This window comes from Phalacrocorax carbo, chromosome 2 (genome assembly GCF_963921805.1).
Source record: "Phalacrocorax carbo chromosome 2, bPhaCar2.1, whole genome shotgun sequence".
Classification (NCBI taxonomy): Eukaryota; Metazoa; Chordata; class Aves; order Suliformes; family Phalacrocoracidae; genus Phalacrocorax; species Phalacrocorax carbo.
Genome location: NC_087514.1, coordinates 42833367 through 42852321, shown reverse-complemented (window position 1 = coordinate 42852321; position 18955 = coordinate 42833367). Strand labels below are relative to the sequence as shown.

Here is an 18955-nt window from a genome sequence, read left to right as displayed (position 1 = left end):
GAACAGTTACAAACAGTGGTTTATTTAGAACATGAGCAGTGCCCTCTTTAACCCACTAATTTTAACACACATGCACTACCCTGAAAGGAAGAGACTTAAGGGCACCATTTTGACTGACTAGCTGCAGAGATGGATGACCACTAGAAGTGGCTGTGCTTTGTATGCAGTGCCTTTTGGAATTACACAAACTTTGAGATTTAAATTAAGAAACTTTTAAGAAGTTCTACACTGGGAAACTAATTTTTCAGGATACTTACTAAATCAAAAGTACATACCAAGAGACACACTTGAACTAAACATTCAAGAGAAGCTGAATGCATGTCAATTTAGATTCCTGTATTTGCCCTACTGTTGTAGAATACCGTAGTTATTTGCTTTTAAACATTATTGAATAGGATTGATAAGCATCTAAGAAGGATTTAAATACGTTTACAGCTCCTCAGTTTACCTACAAAAAGTAGGGTAACTTTACCAACAACAGCCCATAGTATTTGTTTCCTCAGGTGTTTCGATTTTAGAAAATCTTGAAAACATCTTACTGAATCATGTATAGAACCAGAGCAACATATAATAGAGAAGATTATCTCAACTCTTAGAAGCAAGGAAGCTCTGAAAGTTACTTCTATTTTTATTAAACACCACATCATCCCTGTAAGAAGAATTAAGTTTTCTACAAAAAGAGAGTGAGTAAATTTGTAAAAAACAATCCAAAACAACATCTATCTTCTGCTATTATCATCACCATCTGCATTGCACCTCAGAATTAAACCCAGTTTAGAAGAGTATCAAATTCTCTGAGAACACCCTTTCCTCTTCCTCCTCCCTACATCCTGAATTTTGCACTGTGGTTGGATACACTGAATTTACTTTGTAATACATAACCGTAAGTCAAGAAAGATACTCCACAACATGTGCTTTTTTCATGTTGTTATTAACAGTGCCTATACCTATTTTCAGCATTATAATACTAATGATTTAGAAACTCTTAATTAGGTTAAAATGTAGTAACACATTAAGCACTTCATACTGATAGTCACAGCCACAGTATTTGAAGAGTTCTTAAATACTGTTCTCAGTACCATTAACTAGTTTATTCAAGTTAGTTCTGTGCATCTACTCCTACCTATTTGCCCCGGTACGTTAAAAACACCAACACATGGTGTACTGCTATTATTTTACAAATTTCTATGCATTTCAGGAAATTGTTACTTCAGTCAAGAAAAAGAAGAGATCAGTGTAAAGAAATATTTGGAAAGGAACTCTGAAGTATGAATTCCTGCTAGCTATAAGAGATCTCTCTAAACCATAAAAGACAGTTTTGGAAAAAAATGTTCAATTTCATTCCTTTACACAAACTGATTAATCCTTCTCCCTTAATGAGCCTTTTTTTCTAGCCTAAGAGTAGTTAATGTGATTTAATTTTCACAACTGTGAGTCACTGGAAAACTTTGAGATTTCTTCCAAAATCTCCAACCACAAGACTGTCCTAGTCAACAACTACTATACAACAGCTTCTTTGGTCACACTTGCAGAAAAGGTAGAGATCATTTGCGAACACATGCTCCTCAACACAGAGGGCTAGCACAATTGATACTCAACTTCCACAAGTTCAAACAAAACATTTTCTGAAATAGCCTCCCTACAAGTTCAGTACTCCATCTTCCCTCTCAAGAACCACATACCTGTATTCAATTTTAAATCTAAAATTTAATACAAAGACTACAAAAACAAGGCACGTGTAAAGGAAACATCATAACTCCTCATAAAGATATCAAATTGCCATGTTAAGAAGCGATGTTAATTTTTTAAATAGGGTATTTCACTGAAAATTAAAATGCATAGGAGACAATAGGGACAAACAGAGCATTTCACATCATTACAGTTAAACATTTACAAGTTAAAAATTAAGCAAAAAACTGTACCAGCCAGAAACCATGCTAAAAGCATGCATGCACACACACATGCACACATATATATGAAACTAGACCGCAGTTAGGATGATTTTTCTTTTTTTAAACAAAGCCAGAGGCAATTCTTCCAAGTGATGCTATAATTACACAGCTAAGGTGTACTTGTAAAAAGCCCCTAGTTTGGCCAATTAAAACCTGCAGTTATTTTCACCACTTTCAAAACCTTTTGGGACTGTTCAGAAGATTTAAGTATAGAACAACCTCCACAATATTTTTCAACAAACTCAGGTGTCCCCAACAAAACTGACTTTATTCGAAGTAAAAATAATGCACTTCACAACTTTTACAAAATGTCTGTGAAATTGCCCTATGCACGTAGGTCTCCTCCTAGGGAATTCATAGGTAGCAGAACAACACTAGGTTTTAATATTAAACAACCTGAGACTATTTCATTTCTGCAACACCCATTCCAAAAAACGACCTCCAAAACGCAGCGTTTTAATTAACACACCAAGAAAACTCCCCTAAGACCTGCTACACACAAAAGAATTGCTTTGATCCAAACGAATCTGCACTTTTCCCCCTATTATTCTGCCTTAATTTATCAGACCAGGGCCGATTTGATACCTTTCCATTAAAAAAAAAAAAAACAACGAACCACCCCTCTGCCAGAGGCAGAGGTGCTGCAGAGGTGATGATAACCCCAGGAAAAGAGAAGCTGTCTCTTTAAAATGCCCTGCTATGTCCCTGATCCCACGTGGAACCAACATCAGCAGCACTTTCGCATTAACTTCAATGTGAGGCGAGATGAGGCATCATTATTTCATATAAATAAAACGAGGGGACTGCAGAATACGTTCTTTGTAGGAGACAAACAGGTGAACTGGACGTGCCAGAGAAACCAGCAACCACCCGCAGAAGAAGTGCCCTGCCCCTGAGCCCTCTTTGCCTCCCCTGTGGAGCATTACCTCAACCCCACACCACTCCGAAGAATCCAGTTTAAATAGAGGAGGGAGCCACCAGGAAAACTTGAAATTCAAAGGCAACGAAAATGCACTTTATAAACCGGAAAGGTTTACTCTTTGCCTCACACATCCTAATTAGATCAGGAAAGTGACACTACAAAGGCATTACATTCCGGTCCAAAAAAAAAAAAAAAAAAAAAAAAAAGGCAAAAAAAGACAGAGGAAAAGAAGGGAGCCCCCATCTCCAATCCCCCCCAACCACACAAAAAAGCATTAAAAAAGGAAGTTATATAGCAGCACATATAGCATTTATCTTATCTAGGATCACTCCACATTACCCCCAAGTTATGCACTTTCTGCACTATCGTCTCCCCCTACCTCTCTCTCCTGAAAGGGATTTTCACGTTTTCTCATTGTCGGTGGCGAGTTATAAGAGGCTTTTGCCTTTCCAAAGAATTCATCAACAAAAAAAATTAATAAATATTAACTCCTTGCTCCCTGAAACCTTAAAACGGTCTCGGGAAGACACGGGTTTTATTCTGTTACCTTGAGGAAGAAAAGGGGGAGCAGCCCCGATTTTTAGGTATTTTTTGGCAATTTTTTCCGATTTTTATTTTGTTATATGCCTCAGTTCTCCCTCCATTTTGGTTGTTTATGATACTGACAACAAGCTGTCCCTGCTCTCTCTCTCTCTCTCTCCGGATCTCTCCTGCTTTCAGTTAGCAAACCCCCCTCCCCAATGCAACGCGGCTCAGCACTTACTTGGGTTCACACTTTTCTCTAAACACACACCGATGGGGAAGGGAAAAGCTTCTGGGCCACTCGGAGGGGGAGAGCAGGCAAATTCGTTTCTTTATTACGAAAAAAAAAACTTTTGTCCAAAAAACGACGGGAAAGGGGGGTCGAGTGCCCCAAAGTCCCTCTGGATCCCCCCAAAGACGCAGCCGCCAGGTCCGGGGGACACCCCACGGGTAGCCGGGTCCACGGGGGAAATTTCTGTGCGAAATTCGGCCGGTTTGAAGCGGGGGGCGAATTTATATTAATTTTTTCCCTCATTTTTCGGCACCGCGGTCTCTAATGTCTTCCGCTCCCTCTCGCCGCTCTCGCCGCTGTCACTGCATTCACAGCACAGGCTCCGGAGAGGCGAGGAGGGGAGGGGGCGGCCGCGCAGCTCCTGCTCCGGCCCCGGCCCCGGCTCCTGCCCCTGCCCCGCCGCGGCCCCGGCCCCGGCCCGCCGCGGGGGTCGGCGGCGGGCACCCCGCGCCCTCCTGCCGTCCCCCGGGCAGACCGCTGCCTCGCCCGCTCGCTCCGCGAACCAACATAGCGCCGCGGGGAGGGAGGGAGGGGAGGAGTGGAGGAAACTCCTGAGAGAGAGGGTTTTTTTTTTTTTTCTCTCTCTGAAAAATCATCTCTTTCTCCCCGCGAGGGAGGGGAAGGGGGGGCACCGCTCGCCTCGCCTCCCCTCCCCTGCTTTTCCCCTCCGGGGGGGGTCCGACGCGAGGCGGCGGGGGGCTGCGGGAGATGGGGGAGAGGGATGGAAGGGAGGGATGGTTAACACAAACTTTTCCTCACTGCTCCTCTCTTCTCTCCCCCCTCCTCCTCCTCCTCCCCCTTCATAATTTAAATAACCCTGATATTTCCCTGCTAAACCCCGGCGCCTGCCCCCCAAACCCGCAGCAGACTCACCGCGGGAGCCTCAGCATCCCCTCTGCGCCCCGTTTCCACCCTTTACAGTGTTCTCCGATTTTTCTGTAATTTTTTCCCCATATTTCGGGCTGGACGCGGCGGGCCTGGAAATTGTTTGCTTTCCCGTCTTTCCAGCAGCCATTGTAGTGTATGCGCTGCGGTGCAGCCCAGCCTGCCGCACACGCCGCGCCCACACCGCCCGCCGCCCACACGCACCGCGGGTTGGACGCCTCCCCCCGTCAGTCAGGGCCGCGGCCGCGCCCCGCCGCCGGCGCCTGCGGCCCGCGCCGCCCGCCCCGTTGGTGGAAGGAGGCGCCGCTCAAAGCCGGGGCGGGCCCGCCGCCGCCGCCATTGGCGGCCGGGCCGTGTCACTCAGCGCCGCCGGGGCGTGGGCGGCGGCGGCGCTGGGCCGGGGGGAGCCGCGAGGCCGGGAGCGGGGTAGGCTGCGCCCGTACTTAAGCGGGCTGCCCGAGCCGCTGACGTCTTTCGAATTGGAGACGGGCTGCCCCCTCCCGCCCCGGGCTCCCGCGGACACGGCCGCCGGGGACGGAGGTGAGTGCCGCCGCTACTGCCGGCGACCCGCGCTGCCCGCCCGTCCGTACCTCCGCCTGCCCGCCGCGCCGGCGGCCGGGCGCCACTTCCCCTTCCTTCTCCGTCGCCGGAGGGAAAACAAGGCTCACTCGTCTTTCGCCGCCCGCGGGCTGGGGGAGCCCTGCCTGGCCGGGAGACGGCGCGGGGGGCCCGGCGGCTGCGGCGGAGCTGCGGCGCGGCGGGGCCCGGGCACCGCTCTCTGGCGGCAGGTGGTGCTGAGGGAAGGCTGCGCGCGCGCGCCGGCCGGCGGCCGTTGGGCACCGGTGGCGGCCGTTGGGGTGGGGACCGCAGCCCGCGCGAGGTGGAGAGGAGAGGAGAAGGGGACGCCGGGCTCCTCCGGTTCCCCCCCCGCCGCTGCTGGTGGGAGGAGGCAGGGGCTGGGTGGCGGGTGCCGGCGTTCCCCCGGCCGCCCCCCGCCCCGCCGCGGCGGCCTGCCCGCCCCCTCCGCACCTGGCTTGACCCCCAGCCCCTTCTGGGGGCTGAGGCGGGCGAAGCGGCCCCGGGCGTCCGGACCTGCCGGCTGCCTCCCTCCCCCCCTCCCCCCCGCCACTTGTCCTGCCGTAATAGCGATAAAAACAGTGAGATTTTTATACGGCCTTCGCTTCAGGGTTGAAGGTTTAATAAGTTGGTCTGTACTGTAGCGTAAGTGCAATGTTGTACGTATGCATGCATTTTAAAAAAGCCAAGTGCTTTTCAGTGGGTGGGAGCCCACGGAAAAATATCCTGATGGTTTATGAACTGAAAAAGCCCTAGGGTTAAAGAGTGCTAGCAACAAACATATTTCTCTGTGGTACAGTTTACAACTGTTAATGTGTTAAAGCATAGTTAAGAACCGTGGAATAGACAAACCTTTGGTTGTGGTCGGGCTCAGACCTGTAATCTGAAAGCAGGAAGGGAAGCCTGTGTGAGTGCAAAAACGGGGTGGGGGGAAGATCTCTTCCTGCTCGACTGCTCATTCAATCATGCAGCAGCATTGCGGCGTGACCTGCCTGCCCTTCCAGCTGATAACGTTTCAATTCCTGTAGTACTTTGGAGAGGAGCAGGCGCTGGAGTTGTCAGACCTTTTTGGTAGTACTAAGTATACTTAAGCGTTTGCCTACTCTGAACTAAGCAGCTTCACGAGAGCCTGAACTGCTTCTTCACTAAACAGGTATTTAATGTATTGTGTGCATTGTTCCTTAAACTGGGCATGGCTGCAGACTCTGGTAGTGTAATCAAACTGAAAATGCTCATTGCAGTTTGCATAATGAGTACAGATCATGATCCATCCTATAACTCATGAATACTCTTTCAGAGAGTAAGGCTAAAGTCAATCTAATACCACACACCTTGAGGCATGTCTGCTTCGGTGGCACTTGCACCTCTAATATTGATGAAACAGAGTTGTCACACAGGCACAAGAAAACCTCTAAAAATGTTATGCCTGACTTAAATGAGGCATTGTGATGTGCTACTTTTGTTTTCTTCTACTTCTTCACACACACACACATCCCCAAAGTCTGGGTGATGCTATTGTTTCACATGCTTATGTTTCCATTTGGGTTTTAAGTGCCTGATCAAAAAATCCTCGTGCACCCACAAAAAAAAGCAAACATTTGCCTAGCTTGTACAGTTAACTTAAACACTGGATAGTTCTCAAAGGAAAGTGGAAGGGTTTCCTGATGCTTTTCTTTAAAAGGCCCATTTGCAGAAAATGATCATGTGGAATGCAAAAAATACTCTAAGCACCAGGAGAGTATGCTTATGCAGGATGTAAAATCTAAGGCTTATTCACCTGGTATAGCTTACTCTTATCCAAAGAAGAACCTTCATCTAAAACATTGTTTTCTGTCAATGAGCTACTAAGAGCAGATTTTTGTTTGCTGATATCAAGCAAAACTGGCTTTTTACTGCAGACTTGCACTTATTGATCTCTTAACATGAACTGAAACAGGTTTAAGTTTAGAATTAGCAGCAATGTCTTTAGGGGGGGAAAAAACCCCAAACCCAACAACCACCAAGAAGATCAAGCATGGATGTTCTTCCACAGTTTCCTTAATCAGCGGTACTTAAATTTGCCGCAAAGAGCGCTGTCTTCCTCAGTCCTGTGTTTCTGTTCACATTGGCTCAGTCATCTGGTCAACATTAATTTATTTTTGGTTAGGTTTAGTATTTGGAACAAATACCTGCATGGCTGTATGTGTGCCAGAGGCAATGTATGGGAAGTAGTGAAGAGAATAAGGGTCTGCTGTTCATCTTGACGTCATCATCTTGGATCAGCGAAGGTTCTTGGTGGTGAGCTCTGTGTCTCTCAAGCTTACAGTTCCTAGTGTCAGTGTCAAATATAAACTGGTGGAAAATGTGGTTCAAGCTGTAATGCACAGGGTAAGTGGATCTGGTCCTTCTTGCAGTGAAACCATTTATTTTTCTTTTAAATATCTGATATAGCAACACAGGAGATGGTTGGGCACTGGTTACACGTGGGAAAGCTCAGTGACAATACAGATTCAATCCAGCTAAGGAGTAGGCACAAATCTGGAAAAGTTTACTTGTACATTACTCCCCCGTACTATTAATTGAAGTGTCTACAGTGTGTTGGCTGTGAACAGCTTCTGTGGAGCTGTTTCTCCTAGACAGTCACTTCCTCGATGATATGGCAGGTTGGTATGAGAGCCACCACAGCAGCTTCCTCCTCTGCAGGAATTTGTCAGGGAGTAAGCAGTCTTGGCGACAGGCTAATCGTGCCCGAGTTGTACTGCTGTTAGTGCTTTTTGTGGTGATGCTTTTGTTTTAAAGACAACCAAACTCTGTGTGTTACTGGAAGGCCTTTATTCATGCTGCAGTTCAGACTTAATTCTGAGATGCTATTAATAGTAGATACTTAACCTGTTTCTTTTCTGTTTCTAGCCACGGTATGAGTATCTGTCTACAATGTCCAGGCATGCCCAGCAGCTTAGAGACCATGATATAAATCCATGTGTAGCGGTAAGATGATAAAATTGGGGTTTCTGTTTGTATGTTTCAATGTTAAATAATGTGATTTCTAGAGGATTTTTGTATGCATAGCACTCTTGCATTGGTATTCGCATTAAAAAAATTCTTAAAGTCTGAAGATGGAAAAAGCTGAAAATCATCTGTTATAGTAAGTATGAAATAACAACCAGGAGTTCCACATAAATAGGAGTAATAGAACTAGATAGCAATCTTTTCAATTTTCTGTCCTTAAAACCAGAGCCTGAAAACCTGGTTAGACAAGCTTGGTTGACTTTTAAGTGTCTTTGTGGGTTATACCAAGCACCTCTGTAAACAACTATTCCGTGGACTCTATCCTCACTATTCAAAGAGTACTAATGTCTGTTATCTCTAAATGAAGCCATTGCTTGGAATTACTAATTATCCTTTGTGATAGATGCTCCTCTACTCTCTTTGATAGTATTCTTTTGTCTGAGAAGCTGTCTCCTCTCTTCATAGATATTCTGAGACTTACTAGAATTTCTAGACACTGAGTACAGTAACTTCCCTCAGCTCTGAAGTATGTTTTCCCTATTAAAGGAAACAGATGCCTCTAGAAGATGTATGGATGACAACAACTATAACAAGGATATGTGTACTACTTATTTTTTGAAGTACAAAAGCTGCAGAAAATTCTGGGTAAGTGCAGTAAATGTTTCTAAATTTTACTCCATGCTTTGCATTAAGTACACTACTTCTGACATGCTGCTTTCTGAACTCGTCAGACCTAGTACTGACTGCTGCTGTTTTTACGGTGACTTACAGGCCTAGGTAGTCACAGTATGTGTTGCTGGAAGACTTAAGCAGATGCATATCAAACTACTTCACTTGGCTCTCCTAAGTTTACCCTCTTAGATTGTGAGTCAGTGTTCTTGTGGTACCTGATATGTTTCCCTCTGAATTTGAGCCAGATATTTCTAGTAATAAGTTCTGGTTTAAATGGATATAATGAAAAAATTCTGAGGTAAGATGAGTTCATCTGGTTTCCCATTGGTTTGAGTCATGTTTACTTTAACCTAAGATGAAGCTTTAAGAAGAGTTCATTCTTATTTGGTGGAGTGTTTTTTGTGTCTCTTGCAGTAGAAGAGGGTCATGAGGAACTATATGCAGTTAAACTCTGTTCTACTATTTTCCTCCCTTATGCCGTAGTAGTAAAGAGTCTTTTAGCTTAGCCTATAAATAATTGTGCAAACTACAAAAAACTACAGACAATTGCATGTTAGTCTTATATTTTGAAATAGGAATACTGTAATTCCACTGTCTTTGGAAGCAGCAAGGTAAACTGTCAGATATCTTTGATTAAATACTAGTACGTTTAGTTATCAACTAATTGGACTTGGAGCATCCAGCTCTTCATATATCGAGAGTACTTCTGTTAAAGAATCTGATTCATATGGAGCCCAGAGGCAGAGGCTTCTGAGAAATCTCTATTCTCATGGCCACTTTCTTCTATTTTCAGCATGACATCATGATGCAAAGGAGAAGAAATGGTGTGAAACCGGAGATGCCCTCAGCAGAAGAGAGAAAGAAAATGTTGGAATCAATGGGGAAGCCCTACTGACCAGATGCTTGCATTGATTGACGGTTTTCACTGTATATATGAAGATTTACTAGCAGCAAGTTGCCCTTTTATGAACTGGACTTTACAGTTGTCATATCTTGGATTAAAATAAGCTTTTAAATTTTGAAATGTGTGAGCTTTCTAGGATAGAACTTCTTGGCTTTATTTGTATTCCCCGTCATGGGAACATGGGCTCTCACTGGAAGATACAGGTATCAACAGAGCTTATGTCTAGACACTTTGGAAGTAGAAAGTAACTTGCTGTGAAATGCTAAATATAAAATTAATGGGACTCACAGAAAGTATGTTTGAAAGGAGGGGGCTGGTGAGTGTTGCAGTGTAGTTGTAAGGATGGAGCAGGTTGAGCGACTGGTATATGCAGCATGTTTCTTGTGTCCAGCTATTCAGCCTAATATACTGGATTTATTATGTGCAGTCCTATAACTATTTTCATGTGAGTTGCATTCTGTGTCCCTTCTTTAAATAAGACTGCTGATGAACTAAAATCCCAAATCCAACAAGCTTGTCATTAGGTCTGCCACTGCACTCATCAGTGAAGCAGAAGCGTGCAATAAATCAGATCTGCAAGCTTTGCTTGTTACAAGGTTAGAGAGGTTGATGAAGATAAAAGTGGACTCCTCAGGTCTGAACGGAATAGTATCCTCTGTGGATAGTAAATAGATACTTTGCTGGCAGGGAGGCAGGAGGACTTGTAGACATGTAAACATATACTCTGAGTGACATGGCAGGTTTAACTATAGTACATCTGTCTAAGACTCTCTGGACAGCTGAAGCCCTGGGTTTGGAAATGCTTACTCATACAAGACCACAAAGCTCAATTTGAACAGGTACTTTAATCCTAAGTAAGATTGATCCATTAACCAAACTGAACAACTGGTAAGTGTAAATGGGTTGCTGTCTAGTGGAAACACTGTTTTCTTACCTCTAGTACCTTCAGGTGTCCTGACTTAAAAGCTCACACCCTGTGGTAAAACAGAAAAACCACTGTCATGATCTCAAGTTCCATGTGAAATCCTTTAGGACTTACTGCAATCAAGTTGGCACAACTCTGGCTGACCTCATGGAGGATGGTGTAGAAGTGTTGTCTCTATTTAGACTGCTTTGGAAAGACTTCATGGCTTCCTGTTTCTCCTTCTGTCTGGCTTGTCTTGTTTCTTTCCACTGGAGGCCTATTTCTATGCTTAGTGAGATTTTTATGCTGTTTCCACCTTTCCCCTTGTTATTTGACCTGACTAGTAACTAATGGAGATCTGCTTTTCCTCCTCCTCTTCTTTTTGCCTGTCCTCCTTATAATCTGAGTTTTGAAATGGATTGATCACACAGCTTCTGTTACTGGAATGAGTGTGTAACTCTGCCTTTTGAGTATGCAGTTCTCTGAGCGTAGCTGTGCAGCTTTCAAGCCATGTCACAAGTTCTCTAGTCACTCCCTGGCAAGGGAAATAGACTTTTTTCAATCAAGATCATCAGATTGTTTATTTTAAATCACTTTCTCTGCACTTGAAATTCAAACTCTGCTGATGTTTTCCTTTTTTCTTTTTCTTTTTTTTGTGGAACAGAGGAGAAACTTTCATTATAGATTCCAAGGCTTTTTCTTGCCCACCACCTCCTTGCCACCTTCTTCCAATACCCTCCTACATACCAGACTTTGCTTCCTCCCCCATTTGGCACCAATTCTTTTTTACTGACTTGAGTGTTTTGGTCTGTTCTCATTCCAACTTTTTTTTTCTAGTAACTTTGTTCTGTCTCTGACCTAATAAAGTCCTGCAATGCCTTTCTAATACAGTTCCTCTTGAAGATCTTGTGTTCTCTCTTCTCCCTGTCTTAGAGGAGAACTCCTTGCTTTCATTAGTCAAACTTAGCCATAATACTTCCTCATTGGCCATGCCTCTATCTGATCTTATTCATCTCCAGGTTTTGGGGGAGCTGATTGTCCCCTTTTCCTTAGGGCTGTGTCTCTTTGGACTCTCCTGGTTTTGCTGCCTTGCCTGCCTAAGGGCACCTTCTCTCCACTTGGCACAGGTTTGTCATTTGGCACCCCTGCTGTATCTTTGGGCACGTTCTTTGCTCCTGTGGCTTTGGCTACTGTTCTGGTGCTTGCTGTTTTCCTGTTGCTGTGCTCTTATGTCCTGGGCTTACATTAAAATCTGCTGTATGTTTTTGTTCTATGCAAGAAAAACGGTATCTCCTCCTGATGTGGTTATGCTGATTCTTCCTTGCATAAGCTCATGTTCCTTAAAGTCTTAATTTATCCTAGGTTTTCCTTTCAAGTTTTCTTTGAGTGTAGAAATGCCCTTTCTGCTAGGTTAATTGTTGCATTTACAATGTTTTTCCTGCCAGTATTTACTTGGAAAGTTTCCACTGGTTTTGTTTTCTCTTAAAGGATGATTGACTTATCTTTAGACTTGAATAGATACCCTGTACTGCTCTGCAGAGTGTTTGTAAAGAACTAGTACTAGACTTCAGAAAGTCAGAAAATAGGCATTCCCTGTTTTCAAGTATCGAACAATGCAAGAATTTGGGATCACAGGACAGGCTAAGGCACATGTAATGCAAGGCAGTAGTCTAATATTAGACTTCCTGATCATCACTGGACACACATGGTAAGCTGCCTGTGGGTGGTACAACAAAATTGAGTTTAGTGAAGAACTGAGGGCGATTTAAGCAGTGACCTTCTGGATTTAATTCAGGTAATCTGTTGTAGGGAATGCCATTTATTCCTTTATTTCCATTGCATATGCCTTAGATACTCTTAAAGAACACAACTTTATGAAAAATGTTGGAAAGCAAGAAGTTTTCTTCCTCATGTCATAATGCCTCTCAAGAGTAATCCATTGGTGAGGTCTGAGTTTTCATTGTTGTTTTCCCCTCACTGGAGGTTGCTCTTCTTGCTTTCACTTCTGAAGCTCAAGAGTGGTAAGTTGATAGCTAAAACACAGGCTTTTATGTGTTGAATGGTTGAGGTTTTTCTCTTAATTATTGTAGTGTGATTAACTGTCTTTGGTTGTGAGCCAAAGGTAGCGGTCTCTTCCTCATACCTGAGAGTTTATATTCCACACTTCACTGAAACGCTGAGGTGAGCTGTAGCCTGCCAGTCTTCCTGGGCAGAAATAAACTGGGCTGAATTCTTAGTTTTGCCAAGGTATGCTTTTGTGTACTAACCCAGAAAACATAACACAATGGACCAACATAATTAATTCAGAAGCAGGGAAAAGATCTGTGGGGTTTTTGTTAAGTAGGTGTAATTCTTTGTTACCCAGTGAATCGGGACCAAATCTGGATAGTGGTGTTAATGTTTCATTATTTTTTTGACAGCTGGATGGTGCTGTTGCACAACAGACTGTATGAAAACATAATCACTCCACCCACTACTGGCTCTTTCAAGCTTTTTTTAAAGCTTCTTCCCACAGAGAGAGCAGAATTCATTCAGGAGAAAGGGAAGATTGGTGCTGTCTCTACACTATAAACAGAAGAGAACAAGAGTCTAAATCACTGCTGGAAAACAGGAGGTTTCTGTGCAGCCTGAGAAGCTTTGGAATATGGTCCTTGAAAGAAGAGTATTTTTCACTGTGGTCATTTGATCACAGCTGAGCACTGAGCAGCAGCTATGGGCTCGCTGCCGGTCCCAGGTAAATGTCCAGTCTCCCATCTGTACAGTTTCCCATCTTACCTTTCCCATTACCATACAGTGCAGGCCTTTGTTTGGCTCTGGAACTTACCTGCTGCCACAATTGGGATGAATCTGTGCTCCTGAAAGTGTTAGAAGATAAGTAATCTAATTCTAGCATTGTGAAACTTCATTAGGTTAAGAGCTGAAACTTTGAGAGGCAGGAGGTTGCATGTCCTGCAGCTCTGAGTCTCTTTCATGGTCTTCCTCAATACAACTTTTGTACTTGTGTGAGCAAGGACACATGTGTAGGGGAGGTTTCCGTAGGACTTCTGCAGAACAGATAGGATGAATTGAGAATATACAATGTTATTCTGCTGTAATGCCTTTGGAGGCATCTTTAAAGTTGGTCTCCCATAACAGCTATGAAAAAAAGTAATTGTTGTGTGAAAAAAAGCTGGGGGAAAAATGGTACCATATTGCAGGCTTTTATTTTTCTTGCCAGAATTTGAGGCAACTGGGGGAAATAGTTCTGCAAGTATTAAAGTGGTAAAAAGTAAAACAAGCATACTATTTCAGAATTTTTATTTTTGTTGCAGCCTATTTGATAGAAAAATGAGGCAAGTACGGCATTTATACTGACTAAATGCAGTGGGTCTTTAAAATAAAACCGTGTTTTTTACACATATGCATGTAGTAATTAAGACTAATCATATTTTGAACAGGTAATTTCTCTACATGCTTTAGGCTTCTATCTTGATGCCTCCTACCTCAAAATCGTTTTCTGAGGGTTTTCAGTTTTAAGGCCTTCAACATAATGATCCTCCAATCACATGATTACTTCCCTTTTGACAACTGAGCGGCTAACTGAATGCAGCCAACTTGAAATTCCTTTGCAGCTTGCCTGGATCTCCCTTCAGCATCAGTTTCAGCAAGATCATCCTCTTGTCTTCCTCACACTGATGCTATATCCTGCCTTGTGGCCACTGTTCTCCTATTTCATTATTTTTTTACATTTTTTCCTTGGGTACAATATTGTTTCATACCTTGATTCCTATATTACCTTCTTGGTTTTTTCAATTACGCTGATTCCCACCCTGTCCTGCAACTTTGTGATCACCATCCATGTCTGAGGTTCACAGTTTGTCTTGGAGGTTTCACAGAATCACAGAATGGTAGGGGTTGGAAGGGACCTCTGGAGACCATCTTGTCCAACCCCCCTGCTTGAGCAGGCACACCCTCAATGCAGGGGGCACAAGAATGCATCCAGGAGGGTTTTGAATGTCTCCAGGAAAGGAGACTCCACAACCTCCCTGGGCAGCCTGTTCCCCTGTTCTGGCACCCTCACAGGAAAGAAGTTTTTCCTCATATTCAGGTGGAACTTCCTGTGTTCCAACTTGTGCCCATGGCCCCTTGTCCTGTCGTTGGGCACTATTGAAAAGAGTCTATTCCCATCATCCTGACACCCACCCTTTAGATATTTACAGGTATTGACAAGATTCCCCCCTCAGTCTTCTCCTCTCCAGGCTAAACAAACCCAGGTCTCTCAGCCTTCCCTCATAAGGGAGATGCTCCAGTCCCCTGATCATCTTGGTAGCTCTCTGCTGGACTTGCTCAAGCAGTTCCGTGTCCTTCTTCAACTGGGGGGCCCAAAACTGGACACAGTACTCCAAATGTGGCCTCACTAGGGCAGAGTAGAGGGGGAGGATAACCTCCCTCGACCTGCTGGCCACACTCCTTTTAATGCAGCCCAGGATACTGCTGGCCTTTTTGGCCCCAAGGACACAGTGCTGGGTCATGGTCAACTTGCTGTCTGCCAGCACTCCCAGGTCCTCCTCAGCAGAGCTGCTTTCCAGCAGGTCACCCCCCAGCCTGTACTGGTGCATGGGGTTGTTCCTCCCCAGGTGCAGGGCCTTGCACTTGCTTTTGTTGAATTTCATGAGGTTCCCCTGGGCCCAGCTCTCCAGCCTGTCCAGGTCTCGCTGGATGGCAGCACAGCCTCCTGGTGTATCAGCCACTCCTCACAGCTTGGTATCATCAGCAAACTTGCTGAGGGTACACTCTATCCCATCACCCAGGGCATTGATGAATATGTTGAACAGGACTGGACCCAGCACAGACCCCTGGGGAACATCACTTGTGATAGGCCTCCAACCAGACTCTGCTCCACTGATCATGACCCTCTGAGTTCTGTTGTTGAGCCAGTTCTCTGTCCACCTCGCTGTCCACTCATCCAACCCACACTTCCTTAGCTTGCCTGTGAGGATGCTATGGGAGTCAGTGTTGAATGCCTTACTGAAAATATAGACAACATCCACTGCTCTCCCTTCACTGACCCAGCCATTCCACAGCTTTATTCTCTCTAACTGCCTTTTGCCTCATCTCTTTCACAAACTAATTGCCATTTAGCTCTGGCTGGAATATCTTCCCTGCTCATATATGCATTATACAACCAATTTGGGTTTTTTTGCAAGTGTCTGGTTTTTGTACAATGCTACCTTCTCCTTCAACCCAAAAATACGCTTCTGTAGTTAATATGCTGTGGTTAAAAAAAAAAAAAAAGCTACTCTAGCAGCAAGCTCTAAGACAACAAGTGTATCTATAAAATGCTAATTAGGTAGCTAGTGAAAAGAGCTCCTTTATAGTTTTTTAAAGTTCTGGTAACCCTTTCTCAAAAAAGCTTTCCAGTCTCACTTCTTCTATGGTGGTGTGTGACGTTTCATTCAGGTTGTCAGCTCCTTGAGCAGCAGCCTGCCATTTTGTATTAGTCTGTAGAATGCGGTACACAGCGGTAGCACTGGAGGAACAGTGGAAAAAGTCGGTGAGGCTGAGAGCTGTGACAGATTTTTCATGTCTCTCTGGTGCTGAAGTAACATGGCAGATGGCCTAATTATTATTAGCAATTCCTTCCCTAGAAAATCTCTTCTGAGGAGAGACATTCAATATGAAATGCTTTCTCCCAGTGCTGTCTGTGGGAGTAATTCCTTTATTTTCTATCTAACAAGCGGGAAAGTTGGGTGGCATGACTCTTCCATCAATAGGGCAGAGGTTTATTTTGGTGATGTGTTTTTTTAAAAGCTAATAATCTTCATTGTCAGTGAAGCTAGGCATACACCGTTTGTTTTTTTTTTCTAAGAACATTGTTTTAAAATTAGTTTTGAGAACCGTTTTCTATATCTAGGCTTTTCCCCCCTTTTCCTAAGTGAATTGATATTTGCATTATACCCCAAAGGATAGTCCCAGCCTCCCTGCTTCAGGGGCTGCGTGGGTTGTAGGTTTGTAGCCCCTAACACTAATCTAGTTAAATCCATCTGGAGCTATTCCACAGCCTGCAATTGTTGTTTGTTTTTATCTTTTTTTTTTTTAACATTCAAACATTTCTGGTGAATTAGGTTTTGTGTTGCACTATTTTGATCATTACTCTCTCTTAAAAGTGCCACTACCTTTGGGCTACCTCTTTACCTATTTTACTTTGATAAACAGCTATGCAAACAGTTCCTGATATTTATATGACATTGGTAAAACAGTCTTGAAACAGAAATGAAAACTGCTCAATTGCTGCTATTCTCTAACATTTTCATTTTCAAACAGTTTCAGAAACATCTTGCCTCCTCTTCCATATTTCTTCTGGGTCACATCAGTGGATACAAGCTATAAGGCACCTTTTGAAGCTGCTACATAACAAACATTTTCTGTTAATGCCAAACTATTTTACCTGGGAATTTTTTTTACCCTTTTATGGTAAACACTACCGCAAGTATTGCCTCCTGTTGTAGCTTTTTCTGTGTCCTACATATTTCATTCTCTTCTAGCAAAGAGGTTGTCTTGTACCTAACAGCTACAGTGGAACAGAAATGCATGCGTCTTTGACTACCTATTTTTTATGTTTCTCTCTCACTGCTCAGTATTTTAAATTTACACCTTCTGCAATATACTTTGTAGTTTTTTTCTTAAAGGTTTTAAAATCCAACCTTTGCTTTTGGAAAGGTGCTGTTAAATCTCTGTACTTCAGCACCTTAACTGTGCCATGTTTTGTTCTGGTTTTTTTAACTCTTCACGTGATGGTTTCCTGGCCCAAAACCTGTCCTTTGTGCCAGGTAATATCAATGTTGTCCTTTGCCCTGTAAAGTAAGAGTAATACTCTCAGTCATTGCAAAATGGCATTTCATGCGTGCTATGGATCAGTAGATTTAAAATAGAAAGTAATAACTGAAAAAACAATTTTTAAAAAAGCATCTCGCTTTTTAAATTAACTGTTACTGCAAGGGATGAAGATAAAAGATTCTTTAACCACTTTTCAGTAAAAGCAGTTGAATATTAATGCTGGGTGATGTTAAAAAATAGCTGCAAACTATACAGTTTGGGAACTATGGGCCGGGGTCAGATTTTTGTTTTATATACATACAACAATATAGAGTTGGTATCTGTCAAAAATCAGTGTCCCGTGTATAGATAACCCTGTACTGTGTTGTATCAACTGTACTTACACTTCAGACTTGTTCCAAAATGGAAAACAATTGTAAGATGCATAAGAAAATGTATAATGACAAACAAGAAAGTTTGTATTCAGGATAAAGAAGCAGTACTCACTGAATGTAGTAAAAGCAATTCACAGCTGTAAGACAAGCTAATAGAAATAGGTGGCATCACCCCAGGCTTGCAAGCACTTATAAGTTGGTGAAGCATCTAAACACACTTCATTGATGATGAAAGGTTGCAATTGTTTTGGTAAAAGATTTTTTCAATGTTTTCACAGAAATAGCCTGCTGACAGTATTTTTTTTTTTTTTTTTATTATGCCACATGTGAATCTTCAGTTTTTGTTGCCTTGAAACACGTGGACCCCTGAGTGGTCACTGGCTCTGGAGTTGCATGTAACTGTTGATCAGTGAACGTGGGCGCATGTGAAGAATAGGGGGACAGGAGTTTTGCGGTATTTTCTTCTGGTTTTTGCTAAATAGTGGAATTGAATGAAGTTGCCGCACTGGAATATGTTAGCAATGCAATGCATGCTTCAGTGTGTAAGAAGCAAAAGCACTAATGAAGATAAAGGGACAGATCCTGAAGTAGGGTGCGTGCTATGAATTTGCCATATCCCAAATCCAAAGTTTTGAGTCCTTTGGCTCTAACTTTTCTTGTGGTGAATGGATTCAAACAGATGTTACTGATGGTCTAACAAAGTGCTGTGTTTCTGTATTCTTCTACTTGACAGGTAAACAAAAGCAGATCCTTAAACTGTGATGTTTAACTTTTTTTAAGATCCTGGGCTGGTCCCATACAGGATGGAAGAACCACTTTGACTCTCAGATTTAAACTGTGGATCCCTAAGGGCCTGTTCACATGTTGGCTGTCTCTGTGTTTGGGCACCTAGAGCCTGTGGGTGCCAAACACACTGACATCAGAAGTCCCTGGTACTCCACGTTCCCCTTAGCGCTTTGGTGCTGGCAGCGCTGATGGACTGGGTGTCTCTCCCTGCCTCACTGCTGCTGTCATTCATGCTGTCATGGAACATGTCATTCCATCAGCACTGGGGATTGTGAAGTCTGCTAGTGTGTGGGTGAGCAAAAGGGAGTTTATTTTTCTGCAGGGTGTTACTTGATGGTCATATTTTCAGTGATTCCCTTCAA

The 18955-nt window shown here is 43.5% G+C and overlaps 2 protein-coding genes across 6 annotated transcripts in view; one reads left to right on the top strand and one right to left on the bottom strand.

Moving 5' to 3' along the window:
* The window catches only part of PLAG1 (PLAG1 zinc finger), a 54694-nt gene extending 49932 nt beyond the window's left edge, over window positions 1-4762 (bottom strand). For 3 of the 5 annotated variants that reach the window (XM_064442690.1, XM_064442689.1, XM_064442695.1), the window contains exon 1: window positions 4562-4762. The gene's annotated coding sequence lies outside the window, so the exon portion shown is untranslated. Of the gene's footprint in view, window positions 1-3637; window positions 3727-4561 lie in introns of all 5 variants that reach the window. The other 2 variants (XM_064442693.1, XM_064442691.1) reach the window with 1 other exon arrangement.
* A 181-nt stretch (window positions 4763-4943) lies between these two features.
* On the top strand, window positions 4944-9833 carry CHCHD7 (coiled-coil-helix-coiled-coil-helix domain containing 7). Its single transcript, XM_064442688.1, has 4 exons — window positions 4944-5113; window positions 8039-8116; window positions 8684-8782; window positions 9603-9833. Exons 2-4 carry the CDS (start codon window positions 8063-8065, stop codon window positions 9702-9704), a joined length of 255 nt encoding a protein of 84 aa, XP_064298758.1. The 5' UTR covers window positions 4944-5113; window positions 8039-8062; the 3' UTR covers window positions 9705-9833.
* The last annotated feature ends 9122 nt before the right edge of the window (window positions 9834-18955 follow it).

Bases quoted from the DNA above. Each gene is read 5' to 3' on its own strand.
- CHCHD7 (XM_064442688.1), top strand. From the start codon at position 8,063: ATGTCCAGGCATGCCCAGCAGCTTAGAGACCATGATATAAATCCATGT. The intron at 8,117-8,683 runs GTAAGATGATAA...TCCCTATTAAAG, and splicing joins ATATAAATCCATGTGTAGCG to GAAACAGATGCCTCTAGAAG. The intron at 8,783-9,602 runs GTAAGTGCAGTA...TTCTATTTTCAG, and splicing joins AAAGCTGCAGAAAATTCTGG to CATGACATCATGATGCAAAG.